Source organism: Limanda limanda, chromosome 9 (assembly GCF_963576545.1).
Source record: "Limanda limanda chromosome 9, fLimLim1.1, whole genome shotgun sequence".
Classification (NCBI taxonomy): domain Eukaryota; kingdom Metazoa; phylum Chordata; class Actinopteri; order Pleuronectiformes; family Pleuronectidae; genus Limanda; species Limanda limanda.
In genome coordinates this window covers 15,196,602-15,213,355 of record NC_083644.1, presented here as the reverse complement: position 1 = coordinate 15,213,355, position 16,754 = coordinate 15,196,602, and the positions used below count along the sequence as shown (strand labels likewise).

Genomic DNA, 16,754 nt, shown 5'->3' with positions numbered 1-16,754 from the left:
TATAAATGTCAGCACATGAAATGTTGTATATTCTGATGAGGATTTGATCCGTATTGCCCACTCCTGACTGCTACACCCACCACTGATGGAACTGTCCAAAACTGAATGAAGATTGAGAGAAAGTCACTTTATTTTTTTCTTTCTGATCTGATTTGGCTGATTCTTGTTTCAATGTTTGATGCAACATTGGCTCACACCTCACTTACACATCTTTGGTTTACGCTGTTGGACACATGGCGCCTGTGAAGCTCAGTTCTGTCAGACACTCACACACTTTATGTTCAATCAGCAAAGTACTCACACTCACAGACATCAATTCCCTTAAGGCATTGTGTTTTCAGGTTGTGACGATGTACAAACGTGAACAGTGCGTTTAAGTGAAATCTAAGATTAACTGATTAGATTCGAGTGGTCAAAGGTCACTGTGATCTTATGTGAGTCTGGAAAAAACTGTATGTAGACAAACTGCCCCCTGGTTGGAGGATGGATACAACCACAGCACGCTGATTTGAGTTTATTCAAGATCGATGCATTATTTTCTTGGAAATTGTTGAAAGCATCAACAACAAAAACAAGGATCCGCTCCAAAATTGAATGGCTTCTTTCTTGGCCAACGTCCAATCGTTCCATCTAGTTTCCTGGAAATCTGCTCAGTAGTTATTAAGAATTCTGCTGACAAACGGAGAGTGAAAACCTCCTCAGGTCTGGAGTCTCGGCTCCGACCTTCCTCTAACATCAGCAGAGGGAGGATCCGCGGGGACAGCAGCTCTGACAGAGACACATATCGTAGAGGCTGTGTTGGATGTGTTTTGTAGTATATGTAACGGGAGCTGTCTGAAGTGACTCACAGGCGTCATGTCATCACAACACAAAGCATCTGCATGATTGTGCCAAATCGCCCCCCTAAATAACGAGGCGAGTGTTTGTGGGAGCTGGTGACGAGTGAAGAGGAAAAGCTCGTAGAGAGCGGCGGTCTGCAGAGAAGCCCTGCAGGTGGTTCTTATAAATGCACTGTAATTTATTAGTTTTGTTTTTATTGTTCATTGGTAGATCTAAATTAGAAGGGGAAAAAAAAGGGAAGGGGGGAATTTGGGATTTTTTTTATAAGGAATTTCTGGTTTGAATCACAATTTAAATCAATCAAGTGTATTTTAATTATCTCAACAAAAGTGTAAACTATGAATTGCCCTGTTTGTTTTTTCCCTCAACTGTTCTAAAAAATTGGATCACTTTCTGAAATCTGACCACTTGATGAAGACTTGCTCTTTTGTAATACAGTTTTAATACCATTCAAGAAATGTTTTACTTTCACTCTTGCTCCTCTCCCATAAAATAAAACGTGTCATTAAAACAAGGACGTGCGTTTCTCATGACTTTTCCGTTCTCATCGTTTATTTGAAATCACAACTGATATCGTTTCCATCGCACGGATCAAGAATCGTGGACGAGGTGAAACACGAGCTCAGAGCAGAGTTAATCTCAGTGCACACGATAACTGCTTCAATAAATTAAAAACTCACATATACCACACAGTATTTCCCTCATGTTCGTGAATACACAGTCACTCTCTGTTGCCGGGGAGGGGGGGGTACAAGTCATGCAGTAACACATGGAAAATACAAAACGGTGGAAAAAGAACCCATAACACACAAGGCAAGAGGAGGGCAGAAAGATCAGGGAAACAGATACAAAGATATCGTTGAAGTGACAACTTATTATCTGGATGTGTTTAAGGTCATTGATCCAATTTAATCCGACATTTTAAGACACTGATGTATAAATACTGCAGCTCTGGCTCAACCACCATCTTAACACAGCTTTAAAAAACCTTCCAAGTTTGTTTTTGCTTCAGTCAGCTCAAGACATGATTTCTACTGATAAAAAAGGAGTAAAGGGGGAGTTTTATCTCATCGACTCCCACCGGCTCCGATTAGACAAGAAACCACGACAGTTGAGTTTTACCTTTTGGAACGTGAGCGTTCAGATGAGAGCTTCAGCATAACTTTTTTTTTTTTTCTTATCAAATCGGGATAAAAAAAAATAAGAAAAAAGGCATTGAAAATGAGAACCATGAAATCACACAGCAACAGAGAAATAAACCTCGAAAAAAAGAATCTGTTATTACATTTCTATATATTAAATGGGGAGAAAAGGGAAGTTTCATACACACAATTATTTTGTAAATGATTTTCTTTCCCATTCAGCTTTATTTTAATTTACTCACTACCATCAAGATTAAATAAATCCTACTTCACATTTTATTTAGACAACTCGTCTTTTCCGTAAACTTGTATTTTCGGAGTCATTTTCTCGTCTGCTCATTGCAGCACTCGCAGACCTATATCTACATTCTTAGTGACGTGATCCTCATGTCCTTACTGACTATGAAGGGATGTGGAAGCAAGAGATCAATCAATCGATGTAAAAAAAACACGGGGAAACAGGCGGCCTCGACAGGAATTCATAATTAGGAGAATTGTCTTGTCCTTAAAAAAAGTGGTTGGTCAACACGTCTCTGCACAAAAATCTTTTCTGGGCTAAACTCTCACATTTTCCCTCCAGTCGCTGAGTAAACATGCAACTTGACCTCGTATGGTAGCGTCACAAAATCTCACTTCATGGCATCTCACACCTCTGAGGTGTGAAAACACTTTAAATCGAACAAAAAGAGTCAAATAGTGGAACATTTCCAACGCTTGGTGTTATCAGAAAAGAAAGACGAGACATCTGTGGAGAGAAGAATGATTCCTGATTATTCTGGTCCTTAAAACAGAAGAGGGATTAGGTTGGCAGCAGGACAGGATCTGACATCATAGTTTGTGGATCAGGATTGAGGACGTGGAAGTGATTCTGCTGGTTGGAAAAACCGCTGCGAGAACTGCAGCTCGGCCCAGCGCCTGTGTTCTTACTGGCTTGAGTTTCATGTATCAGACAGGGGAGGGGGGTCAGGAGCAGGAAGGAGGCGGGGGTGTGTTGGATTAGTGGACCTTCGCCTTGGGTTGAGTGATTCTGCGGACGACGCTGTAGAGGACTCCGAAGTTCTGTTCAGAGACGACAAGACAAGAGACGCTGATCAGTTCCAGAGAAGAACGGCCAGCAACACATCAGCACATTTAGAGTTTAGACTACATGACTTTCAAAGTTCTGGGTTCTCTGAGCAGTTCACACAACCTGGTCTTTCAGTCATGTGTCATGCACTACACAATCTTCCACCAGGAGAAACCCCACGAGTATAATTAGTTATGCATGCTTTAGGTTTAACTATCCAATAGGATGTGAACACCTACATGTAACACAGAGTGACAGCAATTCTGGCCATTCATGTAAGTGCCTTTAGAATGGGTGATTCAAGTAGAGGGAGATACTGGGAGGCTGTGGGAGACATCTTCAGACTTGGTGGTGACAACTGCACATGTTACTCTGTTGGAGTTTGTATAATGTTCCACCTTCTTGTCTCCTTCATGCATCAGGTCTACATTAAAACCTTCTGCATAAGACATCAGCTGCTGCCTAAGTTCTCCTTTCACCAGCTTCCAGAAAACTTCCCTCCCAGTTTTTTAAGAAATGACAGAGGGTGACATGCGTGTATGTAACATGTTGCGTGGTGGAGAGGAGCTACAGACTCCTGCATGGGCAGCGACTCACCAGGATGGCGAGGTACATCACCCCTAAGTAGGCTGCGATGCAGACAGCCAGCAGCAGGTCGAAGATAGCAGGCTTCACTCTGAGGGAGAGAGAGCAGCAGCAGAGAGATGGAGCGTTAAACAGTGAGTATAAAAAGAGAAAGACAGTAAGTAATGACTAAAATGTAAAAAATGTAGTTATCTGAGGATTAATTGAAAACCAACGAGACAGACTCATGATGTTCCAGATAGCCGAGAGCTGGGGAGCTTTTACCGAGCGACAGTAAATCAGTACGAGCTGCGGTAAAAGATTATGGCGGGAGAGGAGGAGGAGGAGCTGATTAAAGTTTACCTGTAAGCATTCATCGTTTGTTTGAGCTGGTCATAGAAAACAAACTCTGGATCCCTGAGGAGGAGAAAGATCAAAACTGTCACTTTAACATCAAGAGCAGAAAACGGATCAAAATGTACAAATATGAATTTTATTTCTTGACGATCCCCATTTGCTGCTGTGACCTACATTTAAAACCCAAACCCAGTGTGCATCAGGGTTTACTGTTCACCCCCCACCCTGGTGTTTACCTTTTGTCAGCTTTGACATAGTGTCTCTTGACGTCCTTGAGGTAACGCCCGAGGTGATACTCCAGGGTGGACACCACGCTGCTGTCTTTGTCCAGCAGCTGAGCGGCACGTGGCTGCGCTGTGAGCCAGTCCACCGTCGCCGATAACTGCTCCTCCTGAACCTGCTGATGTGGCACATGCCAAATTATTATATCACACAATATGAACACTGTACAGGCAGAGAGAGATTCACCAGCAGCCTGTGATGCAAAACACTAGAGTGAAATACAAACTGGAGATATCATTACATTAAGAAATACCCATGTTTCTAAGCAACATGATCTGCTTGCTTTTATATTTTAGTTTTACTGAAAAATATTCTAAATATTTGGAACAGCAACACAAGTTATGACCTGAAAAAAAGGCGGCCAATGGTCACCAATGTTTATTTTCTTGTAGAGATCTGTTACGTCTGTGCTCACATAAGAGCTTCATCAGGAGTTTCCAGTATTGGCAGGTACAGCTACTTGTCTATTGCACCATTTGAGTAAATGTCAGTTTCATTTTAAAGCAACACAATGTTACTCTTATAGAGCAACAGCGCCCTCTGCAGCCGCACATGTTGAGTTAGTCTGTTGGGCTGCGTGTCTATAAAGTGTTTTAAATTTATTTACAAAAATAAAGCTCATGGATCTCTGACTGCAAAGTCCTACTCTGTGAAATAAAGCACTCATTAACAGAGTTAGAATTCTTGATATTTTAAAGCTTTCCTGGCTGAATATTGGAGATAAACTGTTTTTTAACTGATCTAAAGTTGGGAATAACTGGCTGGGCCTGATTCTGACAACTGAAGCGGCAACTGTGAGTCAGCCGCAATTATACGGTTGCAAATTTGAATAGTGTTGCTTTCATCTTGCACATTTATATACAGGATACACGCATGACACCGGCAGAGTGAACCTGCTTTCAACTCAGCTGTATTCAGAGTAAACAGCTGTCATGGATGAATCTATTACACTAAATCCAGTTTGATTGTGTAGTGCCAAATCACAACGTACAATCTCTGGCCTTGTTCTTGTGATCAGTTTTGCTCCTGTGACACATCACAGCTAAACTTTAAAGTGACGCAGTAACCTGCTAAAGGTTCTACCTGCATCACTGCATCTCTTACAGTTAATGTAAATTTAATGACTTACCATTTGTTCAGTGAAGATCTGCAGGTCTCCAGGGGCGCCCTGAGCAGCAGAACATAAATATCACATCACAGGCAGGAAAAAGGCAAAACTGTTACTGCCCCGCCCCCCCATAAATTGTCTCATCATTCATTCATACCTTCTCTGTGAGGTTGTAGATGACCCTGGCCAGTGCCTCTGCTACCACCTTGGTGTTCCTGCCAAGTTTATTCACATCGACGTGTGGCCTGGAAGACACAATCATACGTTTGCTGACAGTTAGAGAAATAGGAAAAACTCTACAAAAGCATCAGAGGAGAAACCACAAAGCCTGCGCAACAAGTCACAGAGGAGAGAATGATCCCAGAGCAGCCAGAGCACCCAGGCAGCTGAAGAGTAACAGAACCCCAGATAAAAGAAGTAAAGAGGATTAAGAGAAGTCAAACAAACAGTTTGTCATGAAAGTGACATCAACCATATGAAGTAAGACAGCTGGAATGGGAACTGGAAACGGAAAATTGCAGTAAGGAACCCACCCAGCAGGGGGCTCTCCTGCTCCGTGGTGAGAGGAGGGGGACACTGACCGAGAGTCCATGATGCTGGAGCGCTCGGCCAGGCGGTGCGAGGGCAGGTGCGACAGGGTGAAGGCCGGCAGCCGGCGGATCCCGAAGCGCTCGTGCTCCCAGGCCAGCATGTCGTCGGCCAGGTTGATTTTCTTGTGGACCATGGAGAACTTGACCTCCGGGTACTGACTGCTCACCACCTGGGAGGAGGAGGGGGGGGGGGGGGGGGGGCAGAGGACGACAGCCGCTGCGTCAGTTTCCTGAGACTTTTCTACAGACTTAAAAATGAAGGTAGATAGATATGAAGAAGATATGAGCCGTTCATAGACATACTGGTATCAGGGTTTAAGTTTGCTGATAAGCTCCAACATGAGACCTTCAATTTACCAGAAGAAAAATAAATGCATGAACATATTTTCATAATTTGAGTTTTATATATTTGATTGTTTTTGTCTTTTTATTTAAACTTATTTACAATAAAATTTGTAGTTCAACTGTAAAACGTCAATCTTAAAGAGCTATTCTTTTTCATGAGGGTTTGATAATGTCATCTTAGGATGTCAATTTCTTTTCAATATATAAAATCAAGCTAATTTGACTCCCTAATAACAGCACTCTTATACGCCACAAATATCTAGTCTATTTCGACCTGTTTTAGGATCTAGCAAGAAATAAATGCCTAGTTTTTTAAATGTATCACTGGGAGAAATCTTTGAAATCAGTCTTTAGTGGATCAAGCAGCATCATTCTTACCGTCTCCAGCTCTTTGAGCAGAGTAAACTGTGGAGTTCCCTCTTTAGGAGGTTTGGACACATGGAGGTGCATGGAGTCTCCGTTCCCCAGAGTGTCCAGACACAACACGAAGGCCACATTGTCCTGCAGCAGACTGGAGTCTGTGGTCAAACAGAGGGACAGGTGCAACAGGTGAGAGAGTTAGTAAATATACATTTGTGAAGAATGTTCAAACACAGAAATATCAAAGCATATATAGAGAGTAAAGACTAAGTACTTTTATCAAACAGGCACATAGAGCACAGTGCATGATAGTCATGGTGTCATTTTAATCTGTTCTATACTTGTTTATAAGTTCTGTGTTAAAGATGCTGGACGTTACCTGTGTGATCCAAATTCTCCTCGAGCCAACGTTTGGTGCCCTGGTAATTAAACTTTCCTCCACCCGACACGAAGAACAGCAGGTTGTACCTGAAACAACAGGATTCACAAATGAGTCAAACAAAAGTGGAAGAAGGAGGATGTGAGGAGATAACTGTCTTGAATAGTGCTTTTATAGTAAAGTCCATTCCTCCTTTTCTAACCACATTCAGCTGCTTTAAAGTGTTTTTACTACTGAGCACTTTCAGTGTCTAACACAGTCAGATCTGATCCTTACAAAGAGCACAGTGCTCAGCTAAAGGTCAATATGGTTCTCAAAAACACTTATACTACTGTTTCATCATATATCAAATGCACAAGTGAGTTTGCAGCACACAGCTACATAAAGGTGTAAAACAAATATGTTGTTCGGCTTGTTTTTTGCATGCAGGTAAAACAGTCTTAAGGTGAAACAAAATTATCTGCAAAACAATCTGAATGTGGAAGACGCTGTCGTTTCTCACCCAGCGTGTGTCCTCTTGTAGGTGTAGAGTTTCGAGAAGAGACGAGCCAGCTCTAGTAACATGGACACTCCGCTGCCGTTCGAGTCGGCGCCGTATGACAGCCACTGGAAACAAGACGCACAGAGTCACATTACTTTTCTGGCCTCATCTCTATTTACTGACATTACTGTCTTAATTCCTGGAATATTATTGTAAGAATTTCAGCTAAATTTAAACAAATCCTCCAGAGATTTGCAGACAAAATATTTCTGCAGCTAACTTCCCTGAATGTTTAAAAAAGGTATGAAGGAGGATTTGAGAGAAGAAAGGAGCAGTGAACATACTGGAGCAACACCGAACGAGTCGTAGTGGGACACCACCACGATGGTGGGCAGGTCCTCTCCTCCGACTCCAGCCAAACGACCCTGGTGGAAATCATAAGAACAGATCAGGAACTGAAAGTGTGTCGCATTGAATTTAGCAAGTGTGTGTATTCAAGTGTTAGGCAGTGTTACTGTGCAGAGCTGAAGTGAGTCACACTCAACCTCCTGACCACAGACCTAAGACCTGCTAATCCCCTGCAGTGTGACAAACACTTTCTGCTTCTGGTTTTAACACATATCTCAAATAAGAAACCGCTGAACTAACACTTGTGCTGCTGTATTTTGTGCCTTTCTGACTTTAACAGTTTCACTTAAAACAATGCGCGATGCCATTCACTTCATTTCATGATATAAAAAAAAGGACTGAAGCCATCACGTCTTAACGAGTCCGGATAAAAAGAAAGATGAAGCATGACATCAGAGGCCTGTACTACGAAGCAGGGTTAAAAGGCAACTTTGTTTTACCCGTACTACGAAACTCCTGAGGTACGCTTCCCCCCCCACCTCTCCTTTGTGCATATGTTGTCACGTATTGTATGTGCAATGTAAACATGTAAATAAATAGATATCTCTTCAAATTAATGAGTGTTAGTTATTGTATGTTATTCTTTCTGAATAAAGATACAGAATTCATGGCTCTGATCAGTTACAAGTACTTGTTTTGTTTCTTTATATATTTAAATATATCCCACTTGTTTTCCACTTCGAGTCAATAATAGCAATTAGGCTGAACTGAAGTCGGCGTTATCCATCACTGACTCCCTTTGTTAACTCTGAGTTCAATCAGAGTAGGTTCAACTCTTTTCACAGTACAGGTCTATGGTCTAACATTGAACAACAGGTTTTGCATTAAAATATTTATTGAAGTTTAATCTTGACAACAAAATTAATGAGAAAGACAGGCTAAAGAATGTGTCAGTTTCTGTGTGAATTCATCTCTATGTAACAAAGAGAAACTGAATAAACACAGAATAAAACTGCCGCAGTGAGCCTCTCTGATCAAATTCATCTTTGACTTAAACCCCTCAGGCTTTTAGTAAACACAGCAGTTTTTGTTCAGGAGTTTAAGCCCACTCACAGAGAGAAAAACACACAATGGGCACTAAGCTACTGCAGCAGGTAGCCCACACTAGATTCCCAAAGCCTGTTACAGCTAAGGGTACCAGGAGACTCTCTACCTCCACCTCACAAGTGGATGTTTGCTTATTTATCGCCTGGTCTAATTAGTGAAATCAGTTTCTTCAGAAAAGCAAAACCATAATGTGAAGTATTAGCGGCACATTGCCATGAAACAACGTTAAAGGTCTATTAATGACCCAATTAAAACTATTTTCCTTGACATCAGAAGCAGACCTCGCACAAGTTTGTGCTTTAATGCTTTTACCATTACATCTCAGAGACTTTAAACTCTTCTCTAATACATCCAACTTGAGAAAAGGGGTTTTAAAGGATTAAGGAAATACTCCTGTCTTGTGACACGACATTGTGGTATTTTTTCTTAGGGGAATCATATACAAAGCTGTTAATGTTGATACAGGACAGGAACAACCTGGGGCTAGAGAGAGGTGACAACTGCACCTGAACAAACAACGGTCACATATTTATAAATACAATTTACTAAATCCAGACCTAAAATATAACAAAAAACAGAAATCTAATTTAATACTGAAGCCTTAGAAAACAGAGAATATAGAGTACTGTTTCAAAATTTTGCACATGATTATGATATTGTGAGATTTTTTTCAACCAATCCACTGTCTGGCAAATGAGGAAACCTATCTGTAAAGAATTGCATGTGCAAACTATATTTTCTATTCTAAATTGTCTCTTGAAGAAGAAATAAAACTTTTGAAGCAACACATTCATGAGATAAATATTGAAAGCCTGAGTACACTGACAGGTTTATGGAATGCCTGACACATTGGAAAGTCTCTCACCTCTAAACTGGTGATGGCCCAGTCGTTGACTGCTTTGCTCTGAGCTCCACTGGTGACCATCTGGAAGCCGTTTGCTGTGGCCGTGTGCAGCAGCACTGCAGAAAACAGAGCAAAAGGAAATTCATCACTGATCTGTGTGCTATCCACTCGTACATTGAGAGAGGGTTAGGGTGTGTTACAGTTGGTCTGGTGAGTACAAGACAAACAAACAGATCACACCAGCAGGTGCAGTCTGGAGTGGGATGAGTTTCACCTTCAGCAGCTGACAAAGAGCCCTGTGAGGAGGACGAGGTCAGCGTCTGGGTGTAGATGGACAGCAGCTCATCGTCCTCCATGGCAAAGTACACGGGGACGATGGTCTCAGTCGCTAACATCTCTGGCTCCAGCTCCATGAACTGCTATAGGGGTTGAACAGATGGGAACATCAGGTTTAACATAATAAACATATTAAAGACATTAGTTAAAGTCAAAAGACACTTAACAAAATATATAATTTAAACATCTGCTCCTGCTGCTTTCCAGAAGGAGTAATGATCCCACTCGTACAGTGTGAAGTCAAATTAGTTACAGCTTATGCAGTTATCTTCACTGAGTTAATGCCAAATCTCAGTAATCAAGGAATGCTTGAAGGAAATCCTATGTCTTAATTTTAACCATTGTTGTTTCTCCTTCATAGTATTTTCTATAAGTATGAAATCTGCTTCCTGTTTACACTGGCAGGCCCCTGCCCGGTGAATGGTCACGTATAACCCACATACGTCATGTACGTTGGTGTAGGGCTAAAATGTGTGGAAAGAGATCGTTTTAGACTTAAAACAAATACATATTAGTACCAAAGAAGCCTGGCACACTAACACAGGGATATCTGGATTTTTTTGTCTTCTTCAGCTGAATATGTGTGGATCAAATCAACAAATGTTTTGCACAGTTTGCCCTCGATACCAGCGTGACTTTCTTTTGAAGATAGAGGAGAAAGGCCACATTGTTAGTTCACAACACCAATGAGGGGAATCAGTCGAAGGCGAAAGACAACAAAAGTCGTATTTGTGACAAGGGTGTGTGTGTGTGTGTGTGTGTGTGTGTGTGTGTGTGTGTGTGTGTGTGTGTGTCAGTACCTGCACTATGTCCTGGGGCATAGCAGACATGTTCTTGGGCAGCGTGATGACCACAGCCCCCGCCGACTGGCGCAGGGCTTTCTGGTACTTGTCGTAGGAGAAGTCCGCCAGTCGCATGATGACACAGCGGCGACTTAGTACCTCTGCCTCCACAGTACGAGCCTCGGTGTTCAGGATGGCGTTCCTGGTACCTGGGGACAACACGTCCATTAATCACCACACTTCATACATGGACTCCTGTCTTTGTGTCCAGAGGACCAGGCGAGGAGTAACACAACAGACCCACTGAGACAAAGGTCACCAGAGGATGTGTGGAATGGGTGATCTATTCGTCAGCTTCTAATGATTACCATCACAAACACTGGAGAAATAAAGAGGAAACTTCACCTTCACCTGCTCTCACACTCACACACAGTATTTGAACTTAAGATGTGATTAATATTCATATCCTGCCATCACAGTCAAACCTTAGCGGAAGAGGAGGGTTCCTATTCGTTGACCTATATTTTGACTCTACCCTGTGTAACATGGATTTTTCAGTGATGCTAAGCTTATGGTGAATCCACACCTGCAGCCACAGTTTTAAAGAGAGGACACACACTTTAGCGTTTGCACACACATTTCAATTCCAGGTCACGATCCTGATATGGCGAACGATGCTAAGCGTTAGCATTAGCAGCTAGTTAGCAGTAGCCGCTCCTGCGTGCTGTCATTCACGGAGGCTGCACGGAGCCACCGGGGACTCGGACCCACTCACGGACCGAGTCGCCGCCGGGACGCGGACACTCTTCCCCGGGTGACTCCCCCGGAGGAGCACCGGACTCACCGTAGGGCTGACCCTGCAGGTCGTACTGCTGCATGCGGTACACGGTGAACTCATGTGCCGCCTCGGCCGGCAGCGGGGACACCAGGATGAGCACCGCGGGGATAAACACGATGAACGTGAGGGGGAACGACGACTTGAACATGTTGTCGAACACCTCGCTCGCCTCCTCGAACATGTTGGCGGTTCTGTGGAGTGCACGGCCCGGGATGGAACTCTGTTTTCTGCTGTCACCGCTTTCAACTCAGCGACAACCGGGGACGAGCTGGAGCTAACCTACGGGAGCCTCTGCTACGGGATTGTGATCAGGCACATGACGGGAGCGCCTCTATCTCTGGACTGAGACTCCAACTAAATCCACAGTGTCACTAGTTTCATAGGATACTTCATTTCGGTTTTAATTGTGTTTTAAATAAAGTGTTAACTTAAAAGATGAATCTGATAATGAAATATTCCAAGCTGAATAATCAACGGTCCTTCAGGGATCTAGAAGGACAGCTACAAATGTAGAGGCATGGAGTAGTTATTGCCACTAGATGGCGCAGTACACCACATCTCTGAGATATGGACTTCAATTAAACGAAATTAGATTATCCCTAAATATAAGATAAACAAAATAATAAAACCAATAACTTGCTATTATTATTATGATAATTATTATTTTTATAACGATTATTAGTATTATTATTAAGGCCCCGAGCACTGACAGGCACTGACAGACAGTGAGGCCCTATTGAAATTGTAAGGATTATTATTATTATTTTTCAGGCAAATTCATTTGCTTTTTTAGTGCTTTAACATGCTTATTCTTACCAAAATTTGCAGAAAATTAGAAAGTGGTATAAAAGTACGTATTCTGGAAGAATTTTAAGGGGCGTGGCAAAATGGCTCAATGGTGCCCCCCGAGACCCCTGGAACTCTTTCACATCGACCAATCTTCACAAAAATCGATACACAGGAGTATCATGACCAGACATACAAAACAGTATACAGGTGCAATTTTTCCATCTTCTTCCTGTTCTTGGTTTCTCATGGGAATGAGCAGGTAATCCAATCCTTAATGTTAATATAAAGTTTGGCAGCCTGCTCATTCCCATGAGAAACTAAGCACACAATGAAGATGGACAAATTATTGTGTGTGTGTCTGTGTCATTCTATGCTGCTTTTGATACACATTTCAGAGAAAACCATTGTATTTTCTACTTGACTACATATATTGGACAGCCTTACTTAAAAGTTACTTTTTTATTTTTGGATTTGAGATAGTGGATGATTTAACATGCTTTAAAAACCTATTGTTTAAGAATAACCCAGTAGTTTCCAACCTTGGCTTCTGACGCCTTACAAGAATCACAGTGTGGGACACATTTAATTTAATATAATTCTGAAAATTCATGCAAAACCTTGTAGTTTATTTTGGGTGATCAAATAAATGACATATTGTTCCCATCAACTAGCACAAGGAGTAAGAGTATTCATTACTCATTAATCAAATCAAACCTCTGGCCTCCTGAACTTTTACTTTGAAGGTGAGCTGTCTCTCTGTCCCCCTCTGGATGTCGTCATTCAAGTTTAGTTATTATCATTATTATAAGGTTTATTGTAATCCTTATTGAAATATTAATAGCTGCATATTGTTTTCATAGTTTTGGGATGTTATCATCTAATCTTGAAAGAGTTAATCCATTGTTTAATACAACTATCGAATTAGGCTATATGTTAATTATGTTTTTGATAAAGCATCACATTTTGGTTAGTTACACTTAAAATTGATATTCTGCTCATGTTAATTGAAATGCATCTGATAAATTCAGCATCTTTTTCATAAAAAAAATCACATGGTCAATATATTTTTGGGATATTCACAATTGAGGCACAAGTCAGAGTTTTGGCTCTGCAAGACACATAAATATAAAATGCATTTTATGTCATTATATTGTTTCGGCAGGGACCTTGAACAAAGAGATTTGATCTCTAAAAGAGAGAGGGTGCTTTGTACCAAATTTAGTATTTTAGACAATTTTCCATCTGTTTCCTTTGGCCATATGTGTCCTGCTTTATCTCAGCAGATGTCAATTAAGTGTCAAAAGAACATTTGGAGTTGATAAATAAATATAAAAAAAGTCCCCTCTTCTTCTCTTCCTGTAAAATATTCTTGCTGACTCATCTTGCACTTTTGGGCATTTAGATAACACATCCAATCAAATTAAAGCATTTCACTCAATCACTTAAAGGGAAAGGTAACAGGATTACTAAGGGATCCAAAAGGCTCTTCTTCTTCTATCCATCCATTAATGTGCACATTAATTGGTTTTAGACAAATAGGTGAGGGGATATGAAAACGCTAGTTTTGCTTGGAATCAGCTTGTTTCACATCCTCTGCTCAAATGTGTGTACAGTAAAAAATGTAATGCAACTGATATTAATAAAAATAAAAATAAAAAGTCCATCTGCGAAGAGCAGGAAATCATGGTCTCTCTCTCATCTCCTCCATCCCCGTCACTCTCTCCTGGGGCTGCTCTGCTAAGTGGGAGATTAATGCTGATATGATGTCCTGCCATCCTACTTAATGGACCTTGGCGTCATTATTTCCTGTTGTATGAGTAATCCATGCCCAGGCTGGTGAGAGGCTGAGCAACACACAATGCATAAAACCAATTTAGCGTGGACGCTGAGACTCATTGTAATGAGTTCACATTAATGAGGAATTAGCATTTGCAGATGACTCACAGTCTGGTCTGAGGAAAACATGGCCGCTGCTCAACATAAAGACAAAAGTAGAAAAGAACACTTGTTTCAAGAGGAAAAAAACATCCTTGTGCCTGATGTGCGTGAGTCATGTCACATGAATCTTATTCCTCAAAATTCATAACATCCTGTCATCACAGGATCAACACAGAGGCTCACGAAAAAACACACGTGTTCCCTCGCGTTCATCAAAAAAAATCCTTAGCATTGTCGCTCCATGACTTAAGAGTACTTAATTTAGTCTAACATTGATTTTCTGGAGACTTACTCTAGCCTTAACCAGTTACTACTTAACCTAACCCTTAACACATGTCTCAACTTTTGTGCTTAATGGTATACTAATACTTGATTTTTGTCCCCACAAGGACCTTATTAGGACTGCATTGACTTCCAAATATTGTGGACAGCCTAACCAAAACCGTATCCTTAACCAGGACCACATCAGACCTAACTCTAACCTTAATCTGACCACAATTCACATCTTACTCCAGACCTTAACCAGGACCTCAAATATTAGGTTCGGCTTTGGTCCCCATAAGGTCCTGACAAGGTCAATGTTTATACTGGATAAAGTCCTAAAGACGTAACAAAAACGAATACACACACACAGAGACACATACACGCACACACACAATGCACACGCTGTTCAGTGTCCTCATTTCTTCCCAGTGCTCCTGGGAATGTCCTGAGTCAGACCAGCCTTTGGTGGCGACCCCCGGCCACAGGAAAACACTCGCTCTCTCTGTGCGACCACACAAAAGGTGCAGTCACTGTGTTTGTGGGTAAGTAGCACTCTCATTAATCGAGAGATCAGCTCCGTAGTAAAGTAAGCAACTTCTGTGTAGCTTGCCTATGTAAGCAACCCCCCCCCTCCTCGGTTTATCGCCCCTTCCAATTCTTAGAGGGTGCTGTCATTTTCTCACCATGCTGGCAGGTTGCTAAAACACCGGCCACACTAAAGTGCTTCAACCACCCAGCGACAGGGTCAGAACCACCGAATACCAAAGACGTACTGTAAGAGGGAGTTGCTCTTTGGACCGAGCCCTCCACACTAACACCACTGTCCCCACACAATGGTGGTTCAGATCTATGGAGCAGGTCTTCTGAGTCATTCACTCCTTAAAACACTATAAACCTCTGGATAATGAGCAGAGGCTTAGAAAACAGCCAGATCCTGCTTAATGGATGGATCTGAGTGGTCAGAGGATCTGAGTGTTTTTAACCTGACACTTAATCCACTATTTTGAGCTCGTTAATCATATATAACCATCCCTTGATTAAAGGTTGTTGGATCCTGACTTCATTATGTTGAGTCTTCATCATGCAAACATATTAACGTATTAAATAATATCCTGTAGGTGGAGTTCTGTCTGTTTTTAACCTGTGTTTTGTTCACATGGATGTTTGCCTGATCGAAGCCTTGAAGGAAACTAGATTATAAAGAAATAGAGTGACACTGAGTAGAGCACATACTTCAAGGCCCAATAGTCCCCTTATGAAACCACATTTAAATTCACAAATCCAGATTTATATTTAGATCTGCAACAAATTGAATTTAATGGTAATCCAACCAGTAGTTTTTTGCGTAAACCTAAACCTCCTTTGTGGAGGTAAAAAAAAAAGACTTGCCAATTATAGTTTGTGTACAGACTTTCTTTAGTTGCTGTTGTTAGATAAAATTGCCCAAACAACAACAGTAGCAACTTTGAAATATCTTTAAAAGTTTTTTTGGGTGCAATCATCCATGAAAAAAAAATCTTCAATAATCCTGAACTGCAGGTTAAACCCCTGTATTCAACATTTTATTTAAATTAAATACTTTTACTAATTAGTAAAGAGCACCAAAAATAGAGCCAGACTGGCCCCTGTTATTGTGATATTTCATACATCATTTGATTATTAATACTGATGTATCAAAAGATATTTGAGAAAAAGAATGTAAATCATGTTTTTATCAGTTTAAAATCAACTAAAAGTAGGAGCTGTTGTGTTTGTCTTAAATTAGAATGAGACTTTAGACTGCTAAATCATATACAGCTCTCTACCTTATGTACGGTAGCCCAGATGGACAAACTTAAAAATGATGTTGGTCAATGGTCAATATAAGCATCAATAAGAGATACCTAATCAACACATTGACAAAGGTAGAATGACGTGTATTCTGGTCGGCCGAGAGGTTGATGTGGTTGTAGAAGTTTGATGATGAAGGAAAGGACCGCGGACCAAATACTTAC

At 41.3% G+C, this 16,754-nt stretch overlaps 1 protein-coding gene across 4 annotated transcripts; it reads right to left on the bottom strand.

Moving 5' to 3' along the window:
* Positions 1-1,372: 1,372 nt before the first annotated feature.
* On the bottom strand, positions 1,373-12,080 carry ncln (nicalin). 4 transcript variants are annotated; one of them, XM_061077788.1, is made up of 15 exons: positions 11,776-12,080; positions 10,950-11,140; positions 10,088-10,232; positions 9,835-9,929; positions 7,859-7,939; positions 7,536-7,639; positions 7,034-7,122; positions 6,673-6,812; positions 5,893-6,119; positions 5,517-5,604; positions 5,381-5,419; positions 4,206-4,369; positions 3,976-4,029; positions 3,646-3,724; positions 1,373-3,041 (listed from the first exon to the last, which is right to left on the bottom strand). In XM_061077788.1, the coding sequence occupies exons 1-15, from the start codon at positions 11,948-11,950 to the stop codon at positions 2,979-2,981; spliced, it is 1,734 nt and encodes a 577-aa protein (XP_060933771.1). In that variant the 5' UTR covers positions 11,951-12,080; the 3' UTR covers positions 1,373-2,978. The 4 variants fall into 4 exon arrangements, with proteins under 4 accessions (XP_060933771.1, XP_060933772.1, XP_060933774.1 ...); XM_061077789.1 differs by having other exon boundaries at positions 4,206-4,366; XM_061077791.1 differs by having other exon boundaries at positions 5,941-6,119.
* Positions 12,081-16,754: the final 4,674 nt, after the last annotated feature.